General features: G+C 43.5%; 1 protein-coding gene across 1 annotated transcript; it reads left to right on the forward strand.

Moving 5' to 3' along the window:
* Positions 1-7400: 7400 nt before the first annotated feature.
* LOC138368808 (uncharacterized) lies at positions 7401-17094 on the forward strand. Its single transcript, XM_069331510.1, has 2 exons — positions 7401-7477; positions 16389-17094. The coding sequence occupies exons 1-2, from the start codon at positions 7401-7403 to the stop codon at positions 17092-17094; spliced, it is 783 nt and encodes a 260-aa protein (XP_069187611.1).
* Positions 17095-22038: the final 4944 nt, after the last annotated feature.

Raw genomic sequence — 22038 nt, forward strand, 5'->3', positions numbered from 1 at the left:
TGATTGGACCCCAACATTCATAGGCAACACAACCCCCAGTCACTCATAGTGAGTTGACACCACAAGTTACCAGTCACTCATAGTGAGTTGACACAACAAGTTACCAGTCACTCAGAGTGAGTTGACACAACAAGTTACCAGTCACTCAGAGTGAGTTGACACCACAAGTCACCAGTCACTCATAGTGAGTTGACACCACAAGTTACCAGTCACTCAGAGTGAATTGACACAACAAGTTACCAGTCACTCAGAGTGAGTTGACACAACAAGTTACCAGTCACTCAGAGTGAGTTGACACCACAAGTTACCAGTCACTCAGAGTGAATTGACACAACAAGTTACCAGTCACTCAGAGTGAGTTGACACGACAAGTTACCAGTCACTCAGAGTGAGTTGACACAACAAATCACCAGTCACTCAGAGTGAGTTGACACCACAAGTCACCAGTCCCTCTGAGTGAGTTAACACCACAAGTTACCAGTCACTCAGAGTGAGTTGACACCACAAGTCACCAGTCCCTCAGAGTGAGTTGACACGACAAGTCACCAGTCACTCAGAGTGAGTTGACACGACAAGTCACCAGTCACTCAGAGTGAGTTGACACGACAAGTCACCAGTCACTCAGTGAGTCGACACGACAAGTCACCAGTCACTCAGAGTCAGTTGACACGACAAGTCACCAGTCACTCAGAGTGAGTTGACACCACAAGTCACCAGTCACTCAGAGTCAGTTAACACGACAAGTCACCAGTCACTCAGAGCGCCATGCCACCGCCCGAGGTCCGGCCCAATCGTTATGACTGAGATTTACAGCGAATGAATAAAACAATGAGAACAGCCGGAGGAATAGTCGAAACTTTTCCACGCCAGAGGTCGACTCCCGCCAGCAACACTCAGCATTCACCCAGAGTAAAACTGTAAAAGAGAACCTGGTCAGTTCAACATCTATATCGATGTGTGTGTGTGTGTGTGTGTGTGTGTGTGTGTGTGTGTGTGTGTGTGTGTGTGTGTGTGTGTGTGTGTGTGTGTGTGTGTGTGTGTGTGTGTGTGTGTGTGTGCTACCTAGTTGTGCGTGCGGGGGTTGAGCTCTGGCTCTTTGGTCCCGCCTCTCAGCTGTCAATCAACTGGTGTACAGATTCCTGAGCCTACTGGGCTCTATCATATCTACATTTGAAACTGTGTATGGAGTCAGCCCCCACCACATCACTTCCTAGTGCATTCAATCTGTTAACTACTCTGACACTGAAAAAGATCTTTCTAATTTCCCTGTGGCTCATTTGGATACTCAGTTTCCACCTGTGTCCCCTTGTTCGCGTCCCACCCGTGTTGAATAGTTTATCCTTGTTTACCCGGTCGACTCCTCTGAGGATTTTGTAGGTTGTGACCATGTCTCCCCTTACACTTCTGTCTTCCAGTGTCGTAAGGTGCATTTCCCGCAGCTTTTCCTCGTAACTCATGCCTCTTAGTTCTGGGACTAGTCTAGTGGCATACCTTTGGACTTTTTCCAGCTTCGTCTTGTGCTTGACACGGTACGGGCTCCATGCTGGGGCCGCATACTCCAGGATTGGTCTTACATATGTGGTATACAAGATTCTGAATGATTCCTTACACAGGTTCCTGAACGCTGTTCTGATGTTAGCCAGCCTCGCATGTGCCGCAGACGTTATTCTTTTTATGTGGGCTTCAAGGGAAAGGTTTGGTGTGATATCAACTCCTAGATCTTTCTCTCTGTCCGTTTCATTAAGTACTTCATCTCCTATTCTGTATCCTGTGTCTGGCCTCCTGTTTCCACTGCCTAGTTTCACTACTTTGCATACACTCGGGTTGAACTTCAACAGCCACTTGTTGGACCATTCACTCAGTCTATCTAGGTCATCTTGTAGCCTACTATTATCGTCCCCAGTTTCAATCCTCCTCATAATTTTTGCATCATCGGCAAACATTGAGAGAAACGATTCTAAACCCTCTGGGAGATCATTTACATATATCAGAAACAGTATAGGTCCAAGGACTGAGCCCTGCGGGACTCCACTCGTAACATCTCGCCAATCTGAGACCTCACCCCTCACACTGACTCGTTGTCTCCTGTTGCTTAGGTACTCCTTTATCCAATGGAGTACCTTCACTTTCACTCCAGCCTGCATCTCCAGCTTTTTCACTAGCCTCTTGTGTGGCACTGTATCAAAGGCTTTCTTACAATCCAAAAATATGCAGTCTGCCCACACTTCTCTTTCTTGCCTTATTTTTGTTGCTTGGTATTAGAATTCAAGTAACCCTGTGAGGCAGGACCTACCATCCCTGAACCCATACTGATGCTGTGTTACAAAGTTCTTTCACTCCAGGTGCTCCACTAGCTTTCTTCGCACAATCTTCTCCATCAGCTTGCATGGTATGCAGGTTAGGGACACTAGCTGTAATTCAGTGCCTCCTGTCTATCCCCTTTCTTGTATATCGGGACTACGTTAGCTGCTTTCCAAATTTCTGGCAGTTCCCCTGTTGCCAGTGATTTGTTATACACTATGGAGAGTGGTAGGCACAGTTCTTCTGCTCCTTCCTTTAGTATCCAAGGGGAGATTCCATCTGGGCCTATAGGCTTTGTCACATCCAGCTCTAGTAAAAACTTTCTTACTTCTCGCTGGTAATCTCGAACTCTTCCAGTGGTTCCTGGTTAGCTATTCCCTCTCTTATTTCTGGGATTTCTCCTTGCTCTAAGGTGAAGATCTCCTGGAATTTCTTATTCAGTTCCTCACATACTTTCTTGTCGTTTGTAGTGAATCCTTCTTCCCCTATCCTTAATTTCATAACCTGTTCCTTTACTGCTATTTTTCTCCTGATGTGGCTATGCAGCAATTTAGGCTGAGTCTTTGCCTTCCTTGCGATGTCATTTTCGTATTGTCTTTCTGCCTCTCTTCTCATCCTGACATATTCATTCCTGGCATTCTGGTATCTTTCTCTACTCTCCAGTGTCCTGTTATGTGTGTGTGCATGTGTGTGTGTGCATGTTTACTCACCTTATTGTACTCACCTAACTAAATCTTCAGGGGTTGAGTTCCCTGCACTTGAGTTCCCAGTAGTCGTTGTGGATTGTGGAGTTATGCTGTTTGTCTTGGAAATTACGCGGCCATGTCAGATATACGCCGGAGGAGGCAGCATGGGAGCCTGTCAGTCTGGCTGGTGCCGGTGTGGGATCCCGAGGGTGAGATGGTGCCCAAGCAGCCATACGACGGGCAGAAGAGCTGGTGACATCGCCTGAAGCATCAGAGTTGGTCGAGTCATCGTGATCAGCTTCCTTGGGTTTGTCTTCGGAGTAAGTCGAGTCCTCGGAGTCCTTCGTGTCCTCGAAGTCGGTCGAGTCCTCGGGGTCGTCCTGGTCAGCTGTCCTGGGGGCTGCTGCCGTCCTTGCCAGTAGGACAAGCTTGGGGACTGCAGAGTAGCTGTGGCCGGACGATGAGGGCTTCCCTGGGGTTCGACTGCCTCAGGGATCTCCTGGGGGCAGAGAGTCCAGTAGCAGTTGAGGAAGCTAGAAAAAGGTCATCGGGTACAGCAGCTGTCGAAAGTCTATTTTCGACGAGCAGCCTGTTAATGACGTGGATGTGGCAGGCAATGTTGATGCCCTCCATTTGGTCGGCGAGGTGAACCAGAACAGGTAGAAGGGTGATCTTGGTGGAGGCTGCAGGCTGGGCCGGAGGTGGTGTGTTCAGAGGCTGAGTGCAGCGTCTCCAGGGCGATGGGGAGGGAATGCGGAATTCCAGGGTAAGACTGATAATTCGACCGTTAGTGGGATTGCTTGTTGAGGTGTGGTGATGGAGAAAGTGGTTGACGTCATCTTTTGGATTTCCTCCTGCCGGAGGAGACAGTCAGAATGAGTGAGACCGCAGAGTGTGGGACATTACAAAGCAGGATGGTGCTTTGTAATGGAATCCCCTTTCTAGAAGGGGATTCCTTCTCACATTGGCCTGCAGGAACATGACAAAGTTGACGCCCTTGCTAAAGCTGCAGTAAATAAAGACAGTATTGAATGAAATCTTGAGTTATCAATTAGGTCCCATAAAAGTGTCATTAGACGAGAACTCCTGGATGAATTTGAAGAAAGTAGAACAGTGTAAACTGGAACTAGTAGGTTCATTGTTGATCACAATGAAATGTGTGAAGAAAAACATGTGTATAGGGCAAGTAACAAAGCAAGTACACTAACTAGATGTTGTCACAGCTTGTATAAGACTTGGCTACAAGTATCTCTGACAGTTCGGCATGTATAGGGATCTAGATGAAGTAAAGTGTAAAGTGTATGGACAAAGACAGGGACACACACTCGAACACTATATCTTGGATTGTAGTAAAATTCAGCCATTTATAGATAAATCTGAGCTCACTCCGTATGATATAGCAACCTATCTTATTACCATGGATAAATTACTTAAATCCTTGCACTGTATCCATATTTCACTTCCAGTAGATGAACGACATATGAGATTCAGAAACAAGTAGTGTATTGTGAAGACTAATAATAAACAGAAGCTCCCCTATGACTCTGTAATATCTCCATTAATCAAACTATTATCTATTAGCGATAAGACCTACCATTAATGTATGATGACTTACTGTAAATATATAGCTCTTGAAATAGCACTTTTTCTGTAACTAGCTGACATTGTAATTATAAGGTGTGAAGGATAGATGAAATTGTTTATGTAATAATCTAAGATGAGGTCTGATAAAGACCTTTTGTGCCCCCTGTAATGCTTTTTGCGCTACCCCCCTCCGTGGTGCCTCCTTGCCGTGGTGAGGGGCTCACGAACACCTCCCTGGGACAGGTGTGGGTTGCCTGTGCCCCCTCTTTGGGTGGTGTACGTGCTGAAGGACACCATGTAGGGGCCTCGTGAGCCATCGGACCACCCCCCCTGGAGGGGGTCGCCTGTGAGAGGCCGCCCTGAGTGGAGGGTTGGGTGTCCAGGCTAGGGCGATTGGGGGACTGGGGTCTTAGCACCAGTGTGGGAGAGTGAACGAAGTAGTAGGACTCCCCTGTTGAAAAGGGGGAGCTCCGCTGGGGACGACACACCCTTCCTGCACTGGCCCGCGCTCGGCCTCCCTGGCTGCCCTGGTAGGTGGTATCCCTTGGTTCCGGGTCCCATCCCTTATATATTGGTTTGCTATATGGATGACGACTTGACTACTCCTAACCAGGCTCATGGGGTGGGCGACCAGGCCCCTGAGTCGGACCGTCCTGGAAGACCGGGATCTGTAGCCTCCGCTACAGAGCCCGGTTTAGCCCCAGACCGGACTTTTCCTCCCTGCTCCCCTCCCTCCTCTGTGGTTGGGTCGAGCCCCAAGCCTGCTGTGGTGACCGTCTCGTCCCCTTGCACGGCTCCATCTCTTCTTGCGACTACTGCACCTTTCGACCCATCTCTCTCTACGGGTTCTCATCGCCGTACCCGCCACGGCCGCTCTCGTATACTCCCTCCCATCCTACTTCGTTCCATGCTTTGTTTGGTCCTGCTACATGGACTAAGTACTTTGACCTCCAACCTTTGGACTCAACTCCTCCTGACGATTTTTCCCTTCATAGGCATCTTGTCGATTCCGTGGATGCCTCTGTCACCTTCAACCCCACTCGTCTTGGTACCTGTGTCGTTGCTGCTCCTTCTCGGGATGCAGCCACTCGCTTGGCCGCCTTATCCTGCCTTGGTGAAACCCCTGTTCGGGTCTCGAAGAACGCCCGGTTGAATGCCAGTGTGGGCACTGTTCTCCTCCCGCACCATGTTGCGACCGGTGTTAGGGATCTCAGGGACTGCCACGAGGATATCAAGCATGTCCTTGAGGCCCAGGGTCATTCTGTCCTCCAGGTGGATACATTTACTCGTCCCCCTCGTGGTCATCGCTGTCTGCCTCTTCGGGTTGTGAAGGTTACCTTTGATGGTAGGACCCTTCCGCCCTCTGTCATTCTTGCTGGTGCCAGGTGCTCCGTTCAGGAGTATATTCCATCTCCGAGGCTCTGCAGTAAGTGCTGGAAGTTTGGGCATGGTACCCTCAAATGCTCTAGTCCTGTCTCTCTCTGTCCCCTGTTTGGAAGCGAGGGTCACTCTAAGTTGGAGTGCACTTCTCAGGCCCGCTGCCTCAATTGCAGTGAGACCCACCCTACCTTCTCCCGTGCGTGTATTCGTTACAAACTTGAGGCGGCCGTCCTCAACTTGAGGCACCGGGACCGTTTGTCTTTTCCTGAGGCTCGGCGCCAAGTTCGTCGTCTCCCCTCTTTCGCTGGTGTCTCCTATGCTCGCGTGGTGCGCTCTTCCTCTCCTCGTCCTTCCCACCTTCCTCAGTCTCACAACCGTTTCCGAGCCTTAGACCCGGACACGCCCACCACCACCTACCCTGTTTCCCTCCGTTCTGTCCCGAAGGGTCCCCCCTCCTGGTTCTCTGTCTAGGGCTCCCCTCCTTTCTACCCAGTCTGTCACGTCTCCTGTGTCTTCTATTTCCTCTCCTTCCCGTCCTTCTCCTCCGTCTCTTGGCTCTCCACGCCGCCTGACTGTGCGGGCCGAAGTCCATCGTTCTCCTGATGGTTGTGTTGTTCGCTCTCACTCTTCTTCTCCTATCGAGACACTGGAGTCTGTTGCCCGGTACGTTGCTGCTGGGACGCCCGTATATTTGAGTCAGAAGCGGAAACCTGGCTCCTCTCCTTCCTCCTCCCCTGTCGGTAAGAAAGCTTCGCTTTCTTCTTCACCCCCTATCTCTGATTCTATCATTCCTTCCCCTCCAAGTTCGGTGGCGGTGCCCCCTATTCCCACTGTGGGGGGTTTCTTTAGCCCCCAGTTCCATCTCGGTTACTGCCCTTGCTGAGATGTGCTCCCCTCTTTCTGCCCCTCGTCCTCCTCCCCTTCCTTCTCCTCCAGACCCTGCTCGTCCACCTCTGGTCCGTCCTCCCGCTTCTTGCCCTCCTTCTTTACTCAGTTTACCCATGCCCCCTAACTCTGACTTCGCTGACCCTGCTCCTGACTCTGTGCTTTTTTAGCGTGCTGTGTTATTTCTTCACCTTTGTTTCTTCTTTGCACTCTGTTGCTCTCCTCTCTCTCTTTGCTGATGTCTTTTTTCCAGTGGAACCCACTGCACCCACTGTTCATGCTCCAGTAAGCTTCATGGTTGTTAGTGTAAACTGTTGCCCCAGCAGAACCTCTTTCTTGATCAACTGATCCGTCTGTGAAGGTGTGAGTCGTTGTCGGTCTTGAGAGGGTTTCCATTTGTTGTTCGATAACTGCTTTGACCCTCTGTGAGTCACAAGATTTTTTTTTTAACTGGTAATCCTTCAATGATTATTTTTAGACTCGATTCATCCCATGGACGAGATAGAGAGAGGAGAAGAGAGGAAGGTACGAGCAAATAAATAAGGAAAGAGAGTGAAGTAAGCGATGAGTAGCAGGCAGGAGAAAAAGGGTAAGAGTAAGATGAATGGTAAGAATAGGATGAAAGGCAGGAATGGAATGAGGTAAGAACATGAGGAAAGGTAAGATAGGGGGGGGGGGGAAAGGGGTAGGCTTAAGTCAGATCACGTTTGTTAAGAAGGTTGGATCATTTAAGTATGTACGGTGAAAGGGAAGAGTCAACAGCAACAGAGCCAGGACTAAGGCTCATGTTGTGGAGCATACATGGAGCATACCTGGAGAGGGTTTTGGGAGGTCTTCTACTCCCCGAGCCCGACCTGAGGCCAGGCTTGACTTGTGATAACTTGGTCCAACAGGCTTTTGCTTGGAGCGGCCCGCAGGCCCACATATCCACTACAGCCTGGTTGGTCCAGAATTTCATGCAAGAACTTATTTAAATGCCTCTTTAACATCCACCGTTATTTCATCAATATTTCTAATGCTTGCTGGGAGGGTGTTCAACAGCTGTGGACCTCTGATGTTCAGACAGTGTTCTCTGATTGTGCCTATGGCACTTCTACTCTTCACTGGTACTATTCTGCAGTTCCTTTCGCATCTTTCGTTCCAGTGTGTTGTTATTCTACTGTGCAAATTTGGGACCTGGCGTTCAAGTATTTTTTTTTCAGGGATATTCCTGCGGAGGCCCTAAGCCTCTGGCGTGGATCTTCCATGTATATATTATTTGATACCTCTCTCATCTCCTTTCCAAAGAATACATTTTGAGAGCTTTGAGAAGGTCCCAATAAGTTAGATGTTTTATCGTTTCTTTACGTGCCGTATATGTTCTCTGCATTCCCAGTCATTTAAATAGTATTATCATTGCTGTGGGGTCTCTGGATTTGAACTTTCTCATAATCTACCCTATCATTTTCCTGGCCTCCACTATATTTCCTCAGTTATGTTCACTAAATGTCAGGTCGTCAGACATCATAGTTCCAAGATCTTGTACATGTTGCTTTCCTTCTATCATTGTGTCTAATTGTATCCAGCTCCCTGTGTTTCGATTAAGTTCCTCGTTTCCACCATACCTAAGTACCTGGAATTTGTCACCGTTACACATATTGTTATTTTCAGTTGCCCAATTGATATATTTTTATTATATCATCTGGCTGCAGTTTTTCAGGGTCTTCTACAGAGGAAATTTTCGTGCTGGTTTTTGTATCATTTGCAAAGGATGACACGAAGCTGTGACTAGTATTTTGTGTAATACTGGAGCTAATTCTGCAAGAAGGCGCCTGTGTAGAGTAGAGGCAGAAAGGATTATTTTAGACGAAGACCAATCAATAGAATGATTAGAGTCCCTAGCATGACAGAAGAGAACATTGATTGTGTCTGCAGACTTAACACTGCCTTTATGTGAAGTGTTCAGTCCATTAAACCGCCAAACTTCACGTTTATGAATGAAAAATGCTTCACACGACTGACAACTTTCGTTCGATTATTTCTCGAACGGGGCTTCGCTGGCGACGTCTGTTCGAATTAACAACTCTGTTAATATCCGCAGACTTCAGATACACATACACTAACAGAACCTAAACTAACATACACCTAACTATATATATAAAACTCAAATGTATTATAATAATATTAGTTTATGCATGAGAGAAAACTGTATTAATACATAGTACGTTAAAAATTGCTGTATACGTCTTTGGGTTCGGCCGCCGTTTTAACGAGCCTAGCCTGAGGACGGGTTCAGTTATTTTGTACGTGGAATAGGCTGGGTGGACCGTGGAATAGGCTGAGTGAACAGTGGAATAAGCTGGATGAACCGTAGAATAGGCTGGATGGACAGTAGAATAGGCTGGATGGACAGGGGAATAGGCTGGCTAGAGAGTGGAACAGGTTGGGCCAGCAGAAGTGCCTGCGTCACATGCAGATGTGACGCAGTGTAATTGTAAGTGACTCCTTATCATCCTTAAATGCTCTCAACTCTTTAAGACATAACTAACATGCTCGTGTCCGCAGCTAGACACAAATACAACAAAATTATTAAGGATGGTAACAGAGTCCATTTCATGTGGTCTCCATCTCATGTTGGCCTCCGAATGCATGATAGAGCTGATAAGTTAGCCAAAGAATCTGCCTTTAAAGGAGCCGTTGAGTGTAACCTTGGATTGTCAATGAGCAATCTGAGGGCGGCAGTACACCGAGAACTTCAACAAGATCTTGTAGATCTGAGGCAAAGTGAAATTGACACCAGTAATTCCATCTATCATCATACTATCATGCAAGAGGAGCCACACATCTATGGATCATCCAATAAAATCAGCAGACTTCTAGATGTTACTACTGCTCAGCTTAGACTCGGTTACAAGTATCTCTGGGAATTCTCATTTTCTGCTGATGTAGACCTGACCAAATGTAAACTGTGTCAACAAAATTATTCGCACACCCTCCGTCACTATGTGATGGAGTGCGAAAAGATACGTGAATTTAGAGACAATTCTATAACCAATGTTCCAGCGATGTGTCAATATTTCATTCAAAATGATCTGCTACCAGAAATTTTAGCCAAATATCCCCAGTTTGCTAACTGTAGGTAGTAACTGAGTGATTGTAACCTATCCACCGCTGTCCACTGGATGGGGGGCGGTGTGCAGGACAAACATATAAATTTTGACACTAGCTCTCCACATATGTCAGTTGCTTAATTTAGAACCTGTACTTGAGGTCGATCTCGAACCCATTGTTGATGTGATGACTTATATGGAATTTTGTAACTAGCTCATCAAGATTGTAACTTGCTTAGCTAAATGAATTGTGGGGTTCAGTCCCTGAGCCCATTATGTGCCTCTGTAACCCTTTCCACTGCCGCCCTCAAGATGGGTATGGGGTGCATAATAAATGAACTAAACTAACTAACATGCAAATACGTTAAGCCTCAACATTCCTTCATTAACATAAATAAAAGCGAGTCACTCACCTCCAACATTAACAAACAAAGAACAAGGTTGACTCAAAAACTAAAACAATAGAAGGAAGAGGGGTACTAGAGAGGAGAGGGGTACTAGAGAGAAGAGGGGTACTAGAGAGAAGAGGGGTACTAGAGAGAAGAGGGGGGAATATGCCGCCATCTAGAGCGCTCAAGCATCATGTGTCCGTCACGGTGAGGAGCTCACAGCTTGACCTCTTCAAGCGTTGTGGTCTTCCACACTACTCTTCACTATTACAGTGTTAACTATAATTGTGGTCCGTGAACTCTGAAGTCAGAGTGATGAATGACATAACGAGTTTAAAGTACATGTGTAATAGTTGCATGGAATTATTGCAATCCATTCGTTGCACGGAACATAACATAACAAAACAGTAAAGCAATACATTGTACTAACCATCACATTTTCAGACGCCTCGTGACATTGATCCACAGGTACTGAAGACATTGGAAACAACACCAAAAAAATCTACAGAAGCTCTATATACCTATCCATGAGTCTGAACACGTCTAGCAGAGACATACAACACACTCTGCTGTCCGGAGGAGCGTGAGAAACTCTGCAGACTCGGCCACACCTGTCTGCCTGGATGCCTGGATGCTTCCCTTTAAAATCTCCCACAACTGGAAACTGATTAAGAACGTCGTATAGTACGGCGACCAAAACTGAATTGCATAATTTACATGGGGCCTAACCAGAGCAAGATATAGCTGAAGAACAACACCAGGTGTCTTATTAGTAACGCTTCGATTAATAAATCCCAGTGTCCTATTACGAACATTTATGCGTTCATTTTATGGTTTTAAACTCTTACTAATCATAACTCCCAGATCCATTGCGCAATCCGTCTTCGCAATCTCAACACCATCTACCTCGTATCTTGTAACTCTATCATCATTACCTAGCCTCAAAACCTTACATTTGTCAGCATTAAACTGCATCTGTCAATCTTTTGCCCATTTTAAAACCCTATTTAGATAGGCTTGAAGTGATAGTGAGTCTTTTTCCGTGCTTATTTCGCTCCAGATTTATGTATCATCGGCAAATTTGCAAATATTGCTGCTCAAACCAGAATCTAAATTGTTTTTATATTATGAATAACAGAGGTCCCAGGGCAGAGCCTTGAGACACTCCACTTACAATATTTTCCCACTCTGACTTAACTTTTAACCCAATTAAACTAACTCTTTGTTTCCTTCGGTATAGTTATGCCCTAATGCAACTTAATATAGCACCCCCAATACCATGAGCCTCTATCATTTTAATCAATCTTTCATGTGGCACTGTATCAAGAGCTTTGCTAAAACCTAGGTACACAACATCATTAACCTTACCAATATCATCTGTCTCAACTATGCTGGAATAAAATGATCGCAAATTTGTTAAACATGAACGGTTATTTGTAAAACCATGTTGTGAATCATTTATTAAATTATGTTTTTCAAGATGAAAAACCAGAGCCTCGTAATGTCATCATCCTACTGAAGACACTATATTTAACTAAAGGCACTGTATTGAACTGAAGGCACTGTATTGACTGAAGGCACTGCATTGAATTGATGGCACTGTATTTAACTAAAGGCACTGTATTGAACTAAAGGCACTGTATTGAACTGAAAGCACTTTATTGACTGAAGGCACTGTAATGAACTGAAGGCACTGTATTGAACTAAAGGCACTGTATTGACTGAAGGCACTATATTGAACTGAAGGTATGGATTCACAGAGGGCACTGTATTGAACTAAAGGCACTGTATTGAACTAAAGGCACTGTATTGAACTGAAAGCACTGTATTGACTGAAGGCACTGTAATGAACTGAAGGCACTGTATTGAACTAAAGGCACTGTATTGACTGAAGGCACTTTATTGAACTGAAGGTATGGATTCACAGAGGGCACTGTATTGAACTAAAGGCACTGTATTGACTGAAGGCATTGTATTGACTGAAGGCACTGTATTGAACTAAAGTTACTGTATTGAACTGAAGGTACTGTATTGGCTGAAGACGCTGTATTGAACTAAAGGCACTGTATTGAACTGAAGTAAGTAATTATCAATTCCAGCCCGTTACTCCAACTGTAACGGGCTGGAATTGCATTAGAGAAGTTACCCTCCGAGTGACCTCCTCTAATATGTACTGTATCTGTTGTATTGTGAGTAGTAAAAGAGGTGAGTGGAAGAAATCAAGAAACCACTTGATTTGCCTCCCAGGTGATAAGAAGGTGAGGGAAGATAGAGAAATAGGCTGTGTAGGTCTGGAACATTAGATGTTGGCCCAGTGGATGGCGGAAATGTTGATTTTCCTGACATGGCAGAAGGGAAAATTGTGTGGTACCAGTACCAGTTAGACCCAGTACCATCCCGAGGATCGGGGGGTACTGGGTCAAACTGCTGTCCATCGTTAATGACCTACTGGAGAGGAAGCAGGTCCGGCCCTCTCACAGGCAGCACACCACTGAGTTGCATTTGCCATGGGCGGCCACAATGGAGCAATGGTCTCTCACTCTTGCTAACACCAGCTATTAGAAGGCAGCCATGAGAGAGGGAGACGGCAATCACCTTTCCAGCGCCTCTTAACCCCACCAAGAGGCCACTTTCCCGCCGGAAGATTAAGTCGCGTCTGTTGGAAGAACCACATAAAGAGTGGGATGAAGACATTAGGAGTCAGAAAAGTAGTTTCGTCCAGAACATCGTCAGCGAACAATGAGTATTCGCTAATCTCCCTCCTTAATTTTCCTCTATTTTTTACATTTTATATACACCAACCCTAGAGTGTACATGAGTAGAAACTAAAGTTTATATAAAGTAATTATATATTCACATATATATATATATATATATATATATATATATATATATATATATATATATATATATATATATATATATATATATATATATATATATATATATATATATATATATATATATATATTCTGAGCTGTGGCTGAGAGCACGGTCGACATATGCGTTAACAACACTCCTCTTGTACCTGTCTGGGCAGTCGCTGTTGGCATTTAGGCACATTCCTATGCTCGTTTCCTTAGTGTAGACTGCAGTGTGGAAACCTCCGCTCTTTTCCATGACTGTTACATCTAGAAAGGGCAGCTTCCCATTCTTTTCCATCTCGTAAGTGAAACGCAGCACGGAATTCTGCTCAAATGCCTCCTTCAGCTCCTGCAGATGTCTGACATCAAGTACCTGTGTAAAAATGTCATCAACATACCTGCAGTATATGGCCGGTTTCAAGTTCATGTCGACTAAGACCTTTTGCTCGATAGTACCCATGTAGAAGTTCGCAAACAGGACACCTAGGGGAGAACCCATGGCGACCCCATCTACTTGCTTATACATGTGCCCATCCGGGCTCAAGAAGGGTGCCTCCTTAATACAAGCTTGGAGTAGTTTCCTTAGAATGTTTTCTGGTATGTCAAGAGGAGTACAGGTCGGATCACGATACACTCTGTCCGCTATCATCCCGATTGTTTCATCCACAGGTACGTTGGTAAACAGTGATTCTACGTTTAACGAGGCTCTTATCCCTGCGGCCTGTGTTCCCCGCAGTAAGTCAACAAATTGCTTTGGAGACTTCAGGCTGAAGGTGCAAGGGACATAAGGGGTCAGCAAGCCGTTGAGTCGCTTCGCCAGTCTGTACGTGGGTGTGGGTATCTGGCTGATGATTGGCCGAAGTGGGTTTCCAGGCTTGTGTGTCTTAACATTTCCAGACGCTTATCCAGGTTTGTATTCCCCAATAATCTTTGGCAGGTGGAGTCCGGATTTCTTGGCGTTCACAGTTTCGATCAATCTGTTAACCTTTGCTTTCAATTCGGCTGAATATATATATATATATATATATATATATATATATATATATATATATATATATATATATATATATATATATATATATATATATATATACATATATATATATATATATATATATATATATATATATATATATATATGCGAACAAGCATATATATTCATATATATATATATGTCGTACCTAGTAGCCAGAACGCACTTCTCAGCCTAATATGCAAGGCCCGATTTGCCTAATAAGCCAAGTTTTCCCGAATTAATATATATTCCATAATTTTTTTCTTATGAAATGATAAAGCTACCCATTTCATTATGTATGAGGTAAATTTTTTTTATTGGAGTTAAAATTAACGTAGATATATGACCAAACCTAACCAACCCTACCTAACCTAACCTAACCTATCTTAATAGGTTAGGTTAGGTTAGGTAGCCGAAAAAGTTAGGTTAGGTTAGGTTAGGTAGGTTAGGTAGTCGAAAAACAATTAATTCATGAAAACTTGGCTTATTAGGCAAATCGGGCCTTGCATAGTAGGCTGAGAAGTGCGTTCTGACTACTAGGTACGACATATATATATATATATATATATATATATATATATATATATATATATATATATATATATATATATATATATATATATATATATATATATATATATATATATATATAATATATATATATACGAGCTGTACCCTACCACGTGTTGCTGAGCTGCAGCAACCTTTCCCTGTCCTCCTCACAATTTCCCCCTACCCTATCCCTTCGTCCTTTCTACCATTCCCTATTCCCCCATTCCCTCGTCCTCCCCACTATTCTCCCCGCCCCTGTCCCCTTGTCCTTCCCACCATTCTCCATTCCCCCCGTCCCCTCGTCCCTATCATCCCCAACTCTCCCGTTCCTTCGTCCTCCCCACTATTACCCCCTCCCCTGTCCCCTCGTCCTCCCACTATCCCCCCTCCTGTCCTCCTCGTCCTCCCCACTATCCCCCCTCCTGTCCCACTCGTCCTCCCTATTATTTCTCACTCCCTCATCTGATTCATTCCCAAATGATCTGGTGTTCCAATCAGAAAAATGAGAACATTAAATGATCTGATGTTCCCATCACTGAAAAATAAGAGGAACAGTTACAAAAACGAAATGAAAAAAATGAAAAACAAAACAAAAATAAACTATACTCACGAAATGAATGGTATGGTAAACAACACAACTCAATTCCAACGCAATGTCGCGCAAGATAATTAAATAAAATTGAAAATAAATCGAAATTTACGAAAATTTAATTTATCAATGAAATCAGAAACAATGAATTGGAATCGTAACATATTTAGTATTACGTGTGTTGCTATTACGTGGAACAGATGGCGCTGTTTTACAAAAAAGGCATGTTTTTACCTGTCACAGGTGTGGCATCTATATAGTAGGTATATATAAAAACACTCGCGTATTCAAATGGAACGTTGTGTCAAAATTTCAAAGCAATCGGTGAAGAACTTTTGGAGATTACAGCGTGTGCTGCTTTTAAATCCAACAGATGGCGCTTTTTTTAAAAAAGCATGTTTTTACCTGTCATAGGTGTAGCATCTATATAGTAGGTATATAAAAAAAAACACGTGCCATTTCGAATGCAACGTTGTGTCAAAATTTCAAAGCAATCAGTAAAGACGTTTCGAAGATTTCCCTCGCAAGAAAAAACACGTTTTCGATAAATCATGTTTTTCCCCCGTCACAAACGTGACATCTATATAGCATGCATAAAAACACGCTCGGATGCGAATGGAACAATTTAGTGTGAAAATTTCAACGCAATCGGTGAAGAACTTTCAGAGATAAACGATTTTGAACAAACGAACATTTTCATTTTTATTTATATAGATATGTGTGTATATTTATCATGACTGACATTTAACAGTTGGGTGTGTGAAGGCGACTGTGATGCAGGAGCAGTGTTGGGGTCGAACCCCGCACACTACAGCGGGGAGACGACCACACACCACCAGGAATACATCAGAGGTAGAGGTCGGGTACATGCTGTCACTACATGCCAGCTAACTAGTGTCCAGGATAAACACAGCCCGAACCAGATTTGTTTAACTGGCCACTTGGACAGGTCGGGACAGTGAGGGGATCGTTCCTCGCAGAGTTGGCGTTCCATCCGTAATGGTTCAGGTAGTAAAACTTTATATGTCAGATCAGAGGTAAACCTGCATACCAGATTATTAGAGAACTTCCCGATCACTGGTAAACCTCTGTACCAGATCACTGGTAAACCTCTGCCCCATATCACAGGTAAACCTCTGCACCAGATCACTGGTAAACCTCTGCCCCAGATCACAGGTAAATCTCTGTACCAGATCACTGGTAAACCTCTGCCCCGGATCACAGGTAAACCTCTGCACCAGATCACTGGTAAACCTCTGCCCCAGATCACAGGTAAACATCTGCCCAATATCACAGGTAAACCTCTGCCCCAGATCACATGTAAACCTCTGCCCCAGATCACAGGTAAACCTCTGCATCAGATCACTGGTAAACCTCTGAACCCGATCACTGGTAAACCTCTGCCCCAGATCACTGGTAAACCTCTGCCCCAGATCACTGGTAAACCTCTGCCCCAGATTACTGGTAAACCTCTGCACCAGATCACTGGTAAACCTCTGCACCAGATCACTGGTAAACCTCTGCCCCAGATCACTGGTAAACCTCTGCCCCAGATTACTGGTAAACCTCTGCACCAGATCACTGGTAAACCTCTGCACCAGATCACTGGTAAACCTCTGCACCAGATCACTGGTAAACCTCTGCCCCAGATCATTGGTAAACCTTCTCACCAGATCACAGGTAAATCTTCGCAACAGATCTCCAGTAAACCTCTGCAGCAGATCACTGGTAAACCTCTACATCAGCTTACTAAACTATAGGTGCACGCATTGCTAAACTACAGGTGCACACCTTAGTAAACTACAGGTGCACACATTACCAAAGAAGAGATGTGCAGCTTACTAGAAATGTTTATCTCTATTAAAGTAGAGATGTATATCATACTAAAGTACAGATGTATATCATACTAAAGTAGAGATGTATATCATACTAAAGTAGAGATGTATATCATACTAAAGTAGAGATGTATATCATGCTAAAGTAGAGATGTGTAGCATACTAAAGTAGAGATGTATATCATGCTAAAGTAGAGATGTGTACCATACTAAAGTAGAGATGTGTATCATACTAGAGATGTATATCATACTAAAGTAGAGATGTATATCATACTAAAGTAGACATGTATATCATACTAAAGTAGAGATGTATATCATACTAAAGCAGAGATGTATATCATACTAAATTAGAGATGTATATCATACTAAAGTAGAGATGTATATCATGCTAAAGTAGAGATGTGTATCAAACTAAAGTAGAGATGTATATCATACTAGAGATGTATATCATACTAAAGTACAGATGTATATCATACTATAGTAGAGATGTATATCATACTAAAGTAGAGATGTGTAGCATACTAAAGTAGAGATGTGTATCATACTAGAAATGTATATCATACTAAAGTACAGATGTATATCACACTAAAGTACAGATGTATATCATACTAAAGTAGAGATGTATATCATACTAAAGTAGAGATGTATATCATACTAAAGTAGAGATGTATATCATACTAGAGTAGAGATGTATATCACACTAAAGTACAGATGTATATCATACTAAAGTAGAGATGTATATCATACTAAAGTAGAGATGTATATCATACTAAAGTAGAGATGTGTAGCATACTAAAGTAGAGATGTGTATCATACTAGAGATGTATATCATACTAAAGTACAGATGTATATCACACTAAAGTACAGATGTATATCATACTAAAGTACAGATGTATATCATACTAAAGTAGAGATGTATATCATACTAAAGTAGAGATGTATATCATACTAAAGTAGAGATGTATATCATACTAAAGTACAGATGTATATCACACTAAAGTACAGATGTATATCATACTAAAGTAGAGATGTATATCATACTAAAGTAGAGATGTATATCATACTAAAGTAGAGATGTATATCATACTAAAGTAGAGATGTATATCATACTAAAGTAGAGATGTGTAGCATACTAAAGTAGAGATGTATATCATACTAAAGTAGAGATGTATATCATACTAAAGTAGAGATGTATATCATACTAAAGTACAGATGTATATCACACTAAAGTACAGATGTATATCATACTAAAGTAGAGATGTATATCATACTAAAGTAGAGATGTATATCATACTAAAGTAGAGATGTATATCATACTAAAGTAGAGATGTATATCATACTGAAGTAGAGATGTATATCATACTAAAGTAGAGATGTATATCATACTAAAGTAGAGATGTATATCATACTAGAGTAGAGATGTATATCATACTAGAGTAGAGATGTATATCACACTAAAGTACAGATGTATATCATACTAAAGTAGAGATGTATATCATACTAAAGTAGAGATGTATATCATACTAAAGTAGAGATGTGTAGCATACTAAAGTAGAGATGTGTATCATACTAGAGATGTATATCATACTAAAGTACAGATGTATATCACACTAAAGTACAGATGTATATCATACTAAAGTAGAGATGTATATCATACTAAAGTAGAGATGTATATCATACTAAAGTAGAGATGTATATCATACTAAAGTACAGATGTATATCACACTAAAGTACAGATGTATATCATACTAAAGTAGAGATGTATATCATACTAAAGTAGAGATGTATATCATACTAAAGTAGAGATGTATATCATACTAAAGTAGAGATGTATATCATACTAAAGTAGAGATGTGTAGCATACTAAAGTAGAGATGTATATCATACTAAAGTAGAGATGTATATCATACTAAAGTAGAGATGTATATCATACTAAAGTACAGATGTATATCACACTAAAGTACAGATGTATATCATACTAAAGTAGAGATGTATATCATACTAAAGTAGAGATGTATATCATACTTAAGTAGAGATGTATATCATACTAAAGTAGAGATGTATATCATACTGAAGTAGAGATGTATATCATACTAAAGTAGAGATGTATATCATACTAAAGTAGAGATGTATATCATACTGAAGTAGAGATGTATATTATACTAAATTAGAGATGTATATCATACTGAAGTAGAGATGTATATCATACTAAAGTAGAGATGTAATTAACTACTAAAGTAGAGATGTAATTAACTACTAAAGTAGAGATGTATGTCTGAACACAATAGATAAGCAGTGCTGACAGAAGTCAATGTTAAATAATCGTAATTTTCATGTTTTTCTATTATTCCGCATTCATTGCAATTCCCTAAAAGATAAATAAGTAATATCAGTTAAGATATTTGGCGTAATAATAAAAATAATAATATATAATAATAATAATAATAATAATAACAAAATTAATAATAATAATAATAATAATAATAATAATAATAATAATAATAATAATAATAATAATAATAATAATAATAATAAATAATAATAATAATAATAATAATTAATAATAATAATAATAATAATAATAATAATAATAATAATAATAATAATAATTAATAATAATAATAATAATAATAATAATAATAATAATAATAATAATAATAATAATAATAATAATAATAACTAACATTTGTATTCAGAAAAATGTGTGTTCAAAGAAAATAAGACTGATGAAGGTAAATGAATTTTATTTAAAATTACGTTAAATTTAATCATTCGTCTGCACGAGATCACTGTTAGGTGAACAGGTGCATTAGGTGATTCGAAACGCCGCCAACCATTTCCGTCCCTCCTGTGATTCGAACCCGGAATTCCCGACTGCGAGTCAGGAACGCTCCCAGCTGCACCGCGGGGACCAATCATTCAGCAGGAGAGTGACAGGAACGACCCAGATAACAACTTGACCTTCCAGTACCGTACAGGTACCAGACGAGACGACTAAAATGGAACAGAAAAAGCTGTTTTGGGGTAATTATGGACTATCTGGCGCTAGGAGGCGCAGCGGTACATCTACACGAGTGAAGCTTCGTGTAGAGTGGGACTTTAACTGCTCCTGACACGACACAGCTGCCCCTGACACGACACAGCTGCTCCTGACACCACACAGCTGCTCCTCACACGACACAGCTGCTCCTCACACGACACAGCTGCTCCTGACACGACACAGCTGCTCCTGACACGACACAGCTGACTCTGACACGACACAGCTGCTTCTGACACCACACAGCTGCTCCTAACACCACACAGCTGCTCCTGACACGACACAGCTGACTCTGACACGACACAGCTGCTCCTGACACGACACAGCTGCTCCTGACCCGACACAGCTGCTCCTGACACGACGTAGCAGCTCCTGACACGACACAGCTGCTCCTGACACGACACATCTGCTCCTAACACGACACAGCTGCTCCTGACACGACGTAGCTGCTCCTGACACGACACAGCTGCGCCTGACACGACACAGCTGCTCCTGACACAACACAGCTGCTCCTGACACGACACAGCTGCGCCTGACACGACACAGATGCTCCTGACACAACTTAGCTGCCCCTGACAAAACACAGCTGCCCCTGACACGACACAGCTGCCCCTGAAACGACACAGCTGCCCCTGACACGACACAGCTGCCACTGACACGACACTGCTGCCTTTGACAGGACACAGCTGCCCCTGACACGACACAGCTGCCACTGACACGACACTGCTGCCTTTGACAGGACACAGCTGCCCCTAACACGACACAGCTGCCCTGACACGGCACAGCTGCTCCTGACACGACACAACTGCCCCTGACACGACGCAGCTGCCCCTGACACCACAGAGCTGCCCCTGACACCACACAGCTGCGCCTGACACCACACAGCTGCGCCTGACACCACACAGCTGCTCCTGACACCACACAGCTGCTCCTGACACGACACAGCTGCGCCCGACACGACACAGCTGCCCCTGACACGACACAGCTGCGCCTGAAACGACACAGCTGCTCCTGACACGACACAGCTGATCCTGACACCACACAGCTGCTCCTGACACGACACAGCTGCGCCTGACACCACACAGCTGCTCCTGACACGACACAGCTGCGCCTGACACCACACAGCTGCTCCTGACACGACACAGCTGCCCCTGATACCACACAGCTGCTCCTCACACGACACAGCTGCGCCTGACACGACACAGCTGCTCCTGACACGACACAGCTGCGCCTGACACCACACAGCTGCTCCTGACACGACACAGCTGCGCCTGATACCACACAGCTGCTCCTCACACGACACAGCTGCGCCTGACACGACACAGCTGCGCCTGACACGAAACAGCTGCTCCTCACACCACACAGCTGCGCCTGACACGACACAGCTGCGCCTGACACGACACAGCTGCGCCTGATACCACACAGCTGCTCCTGACACGACACAGCTGCTCCTCACACCACACAGCTGCGCCTGGCACGACACAGCTGCGCCTGACACCACACAGCTGCGCCTGACACGACACAGCTGCGCCTGACACGACACAGCTGCGCCTGACACGACACAGCTGCGCCTGACACGACACAGCTGCGCCAAGCTCTTCAAGCTGTCCACTCATAACTTACCGTTATTATCCTGCAAGAAATGGAAGTAATTTTCGTATAAAAATAGTTGTGATACTTGTCTGGTCCTGTAAATGATTAGTGTAATGGTGCACACACTGGTGCAGGGGCGTGTGTAACACTCTGGTGCAGGGGTGAGTGTAACACTCTGGTGCAGGGGTGTGTGTAACACTCTGGTGCAGGGGTGTGTGTAACACTCTGGTGCAGGGGTG

This window comes from Procambarus clarkii, chromosome 3 (genome assembly GCF_040958095.1).
Source record: "Procambarus clarkii isolate CNS0578487 chromosome 3, FALCON_Pclarkii_2.0, whole genome shotgun sequence".
NCBI lineage: Eukaryota > Metazoa > Arthropoda > Malacostraca > Decapoda > Cambaridae > Procambarus > Procambarus clarkii.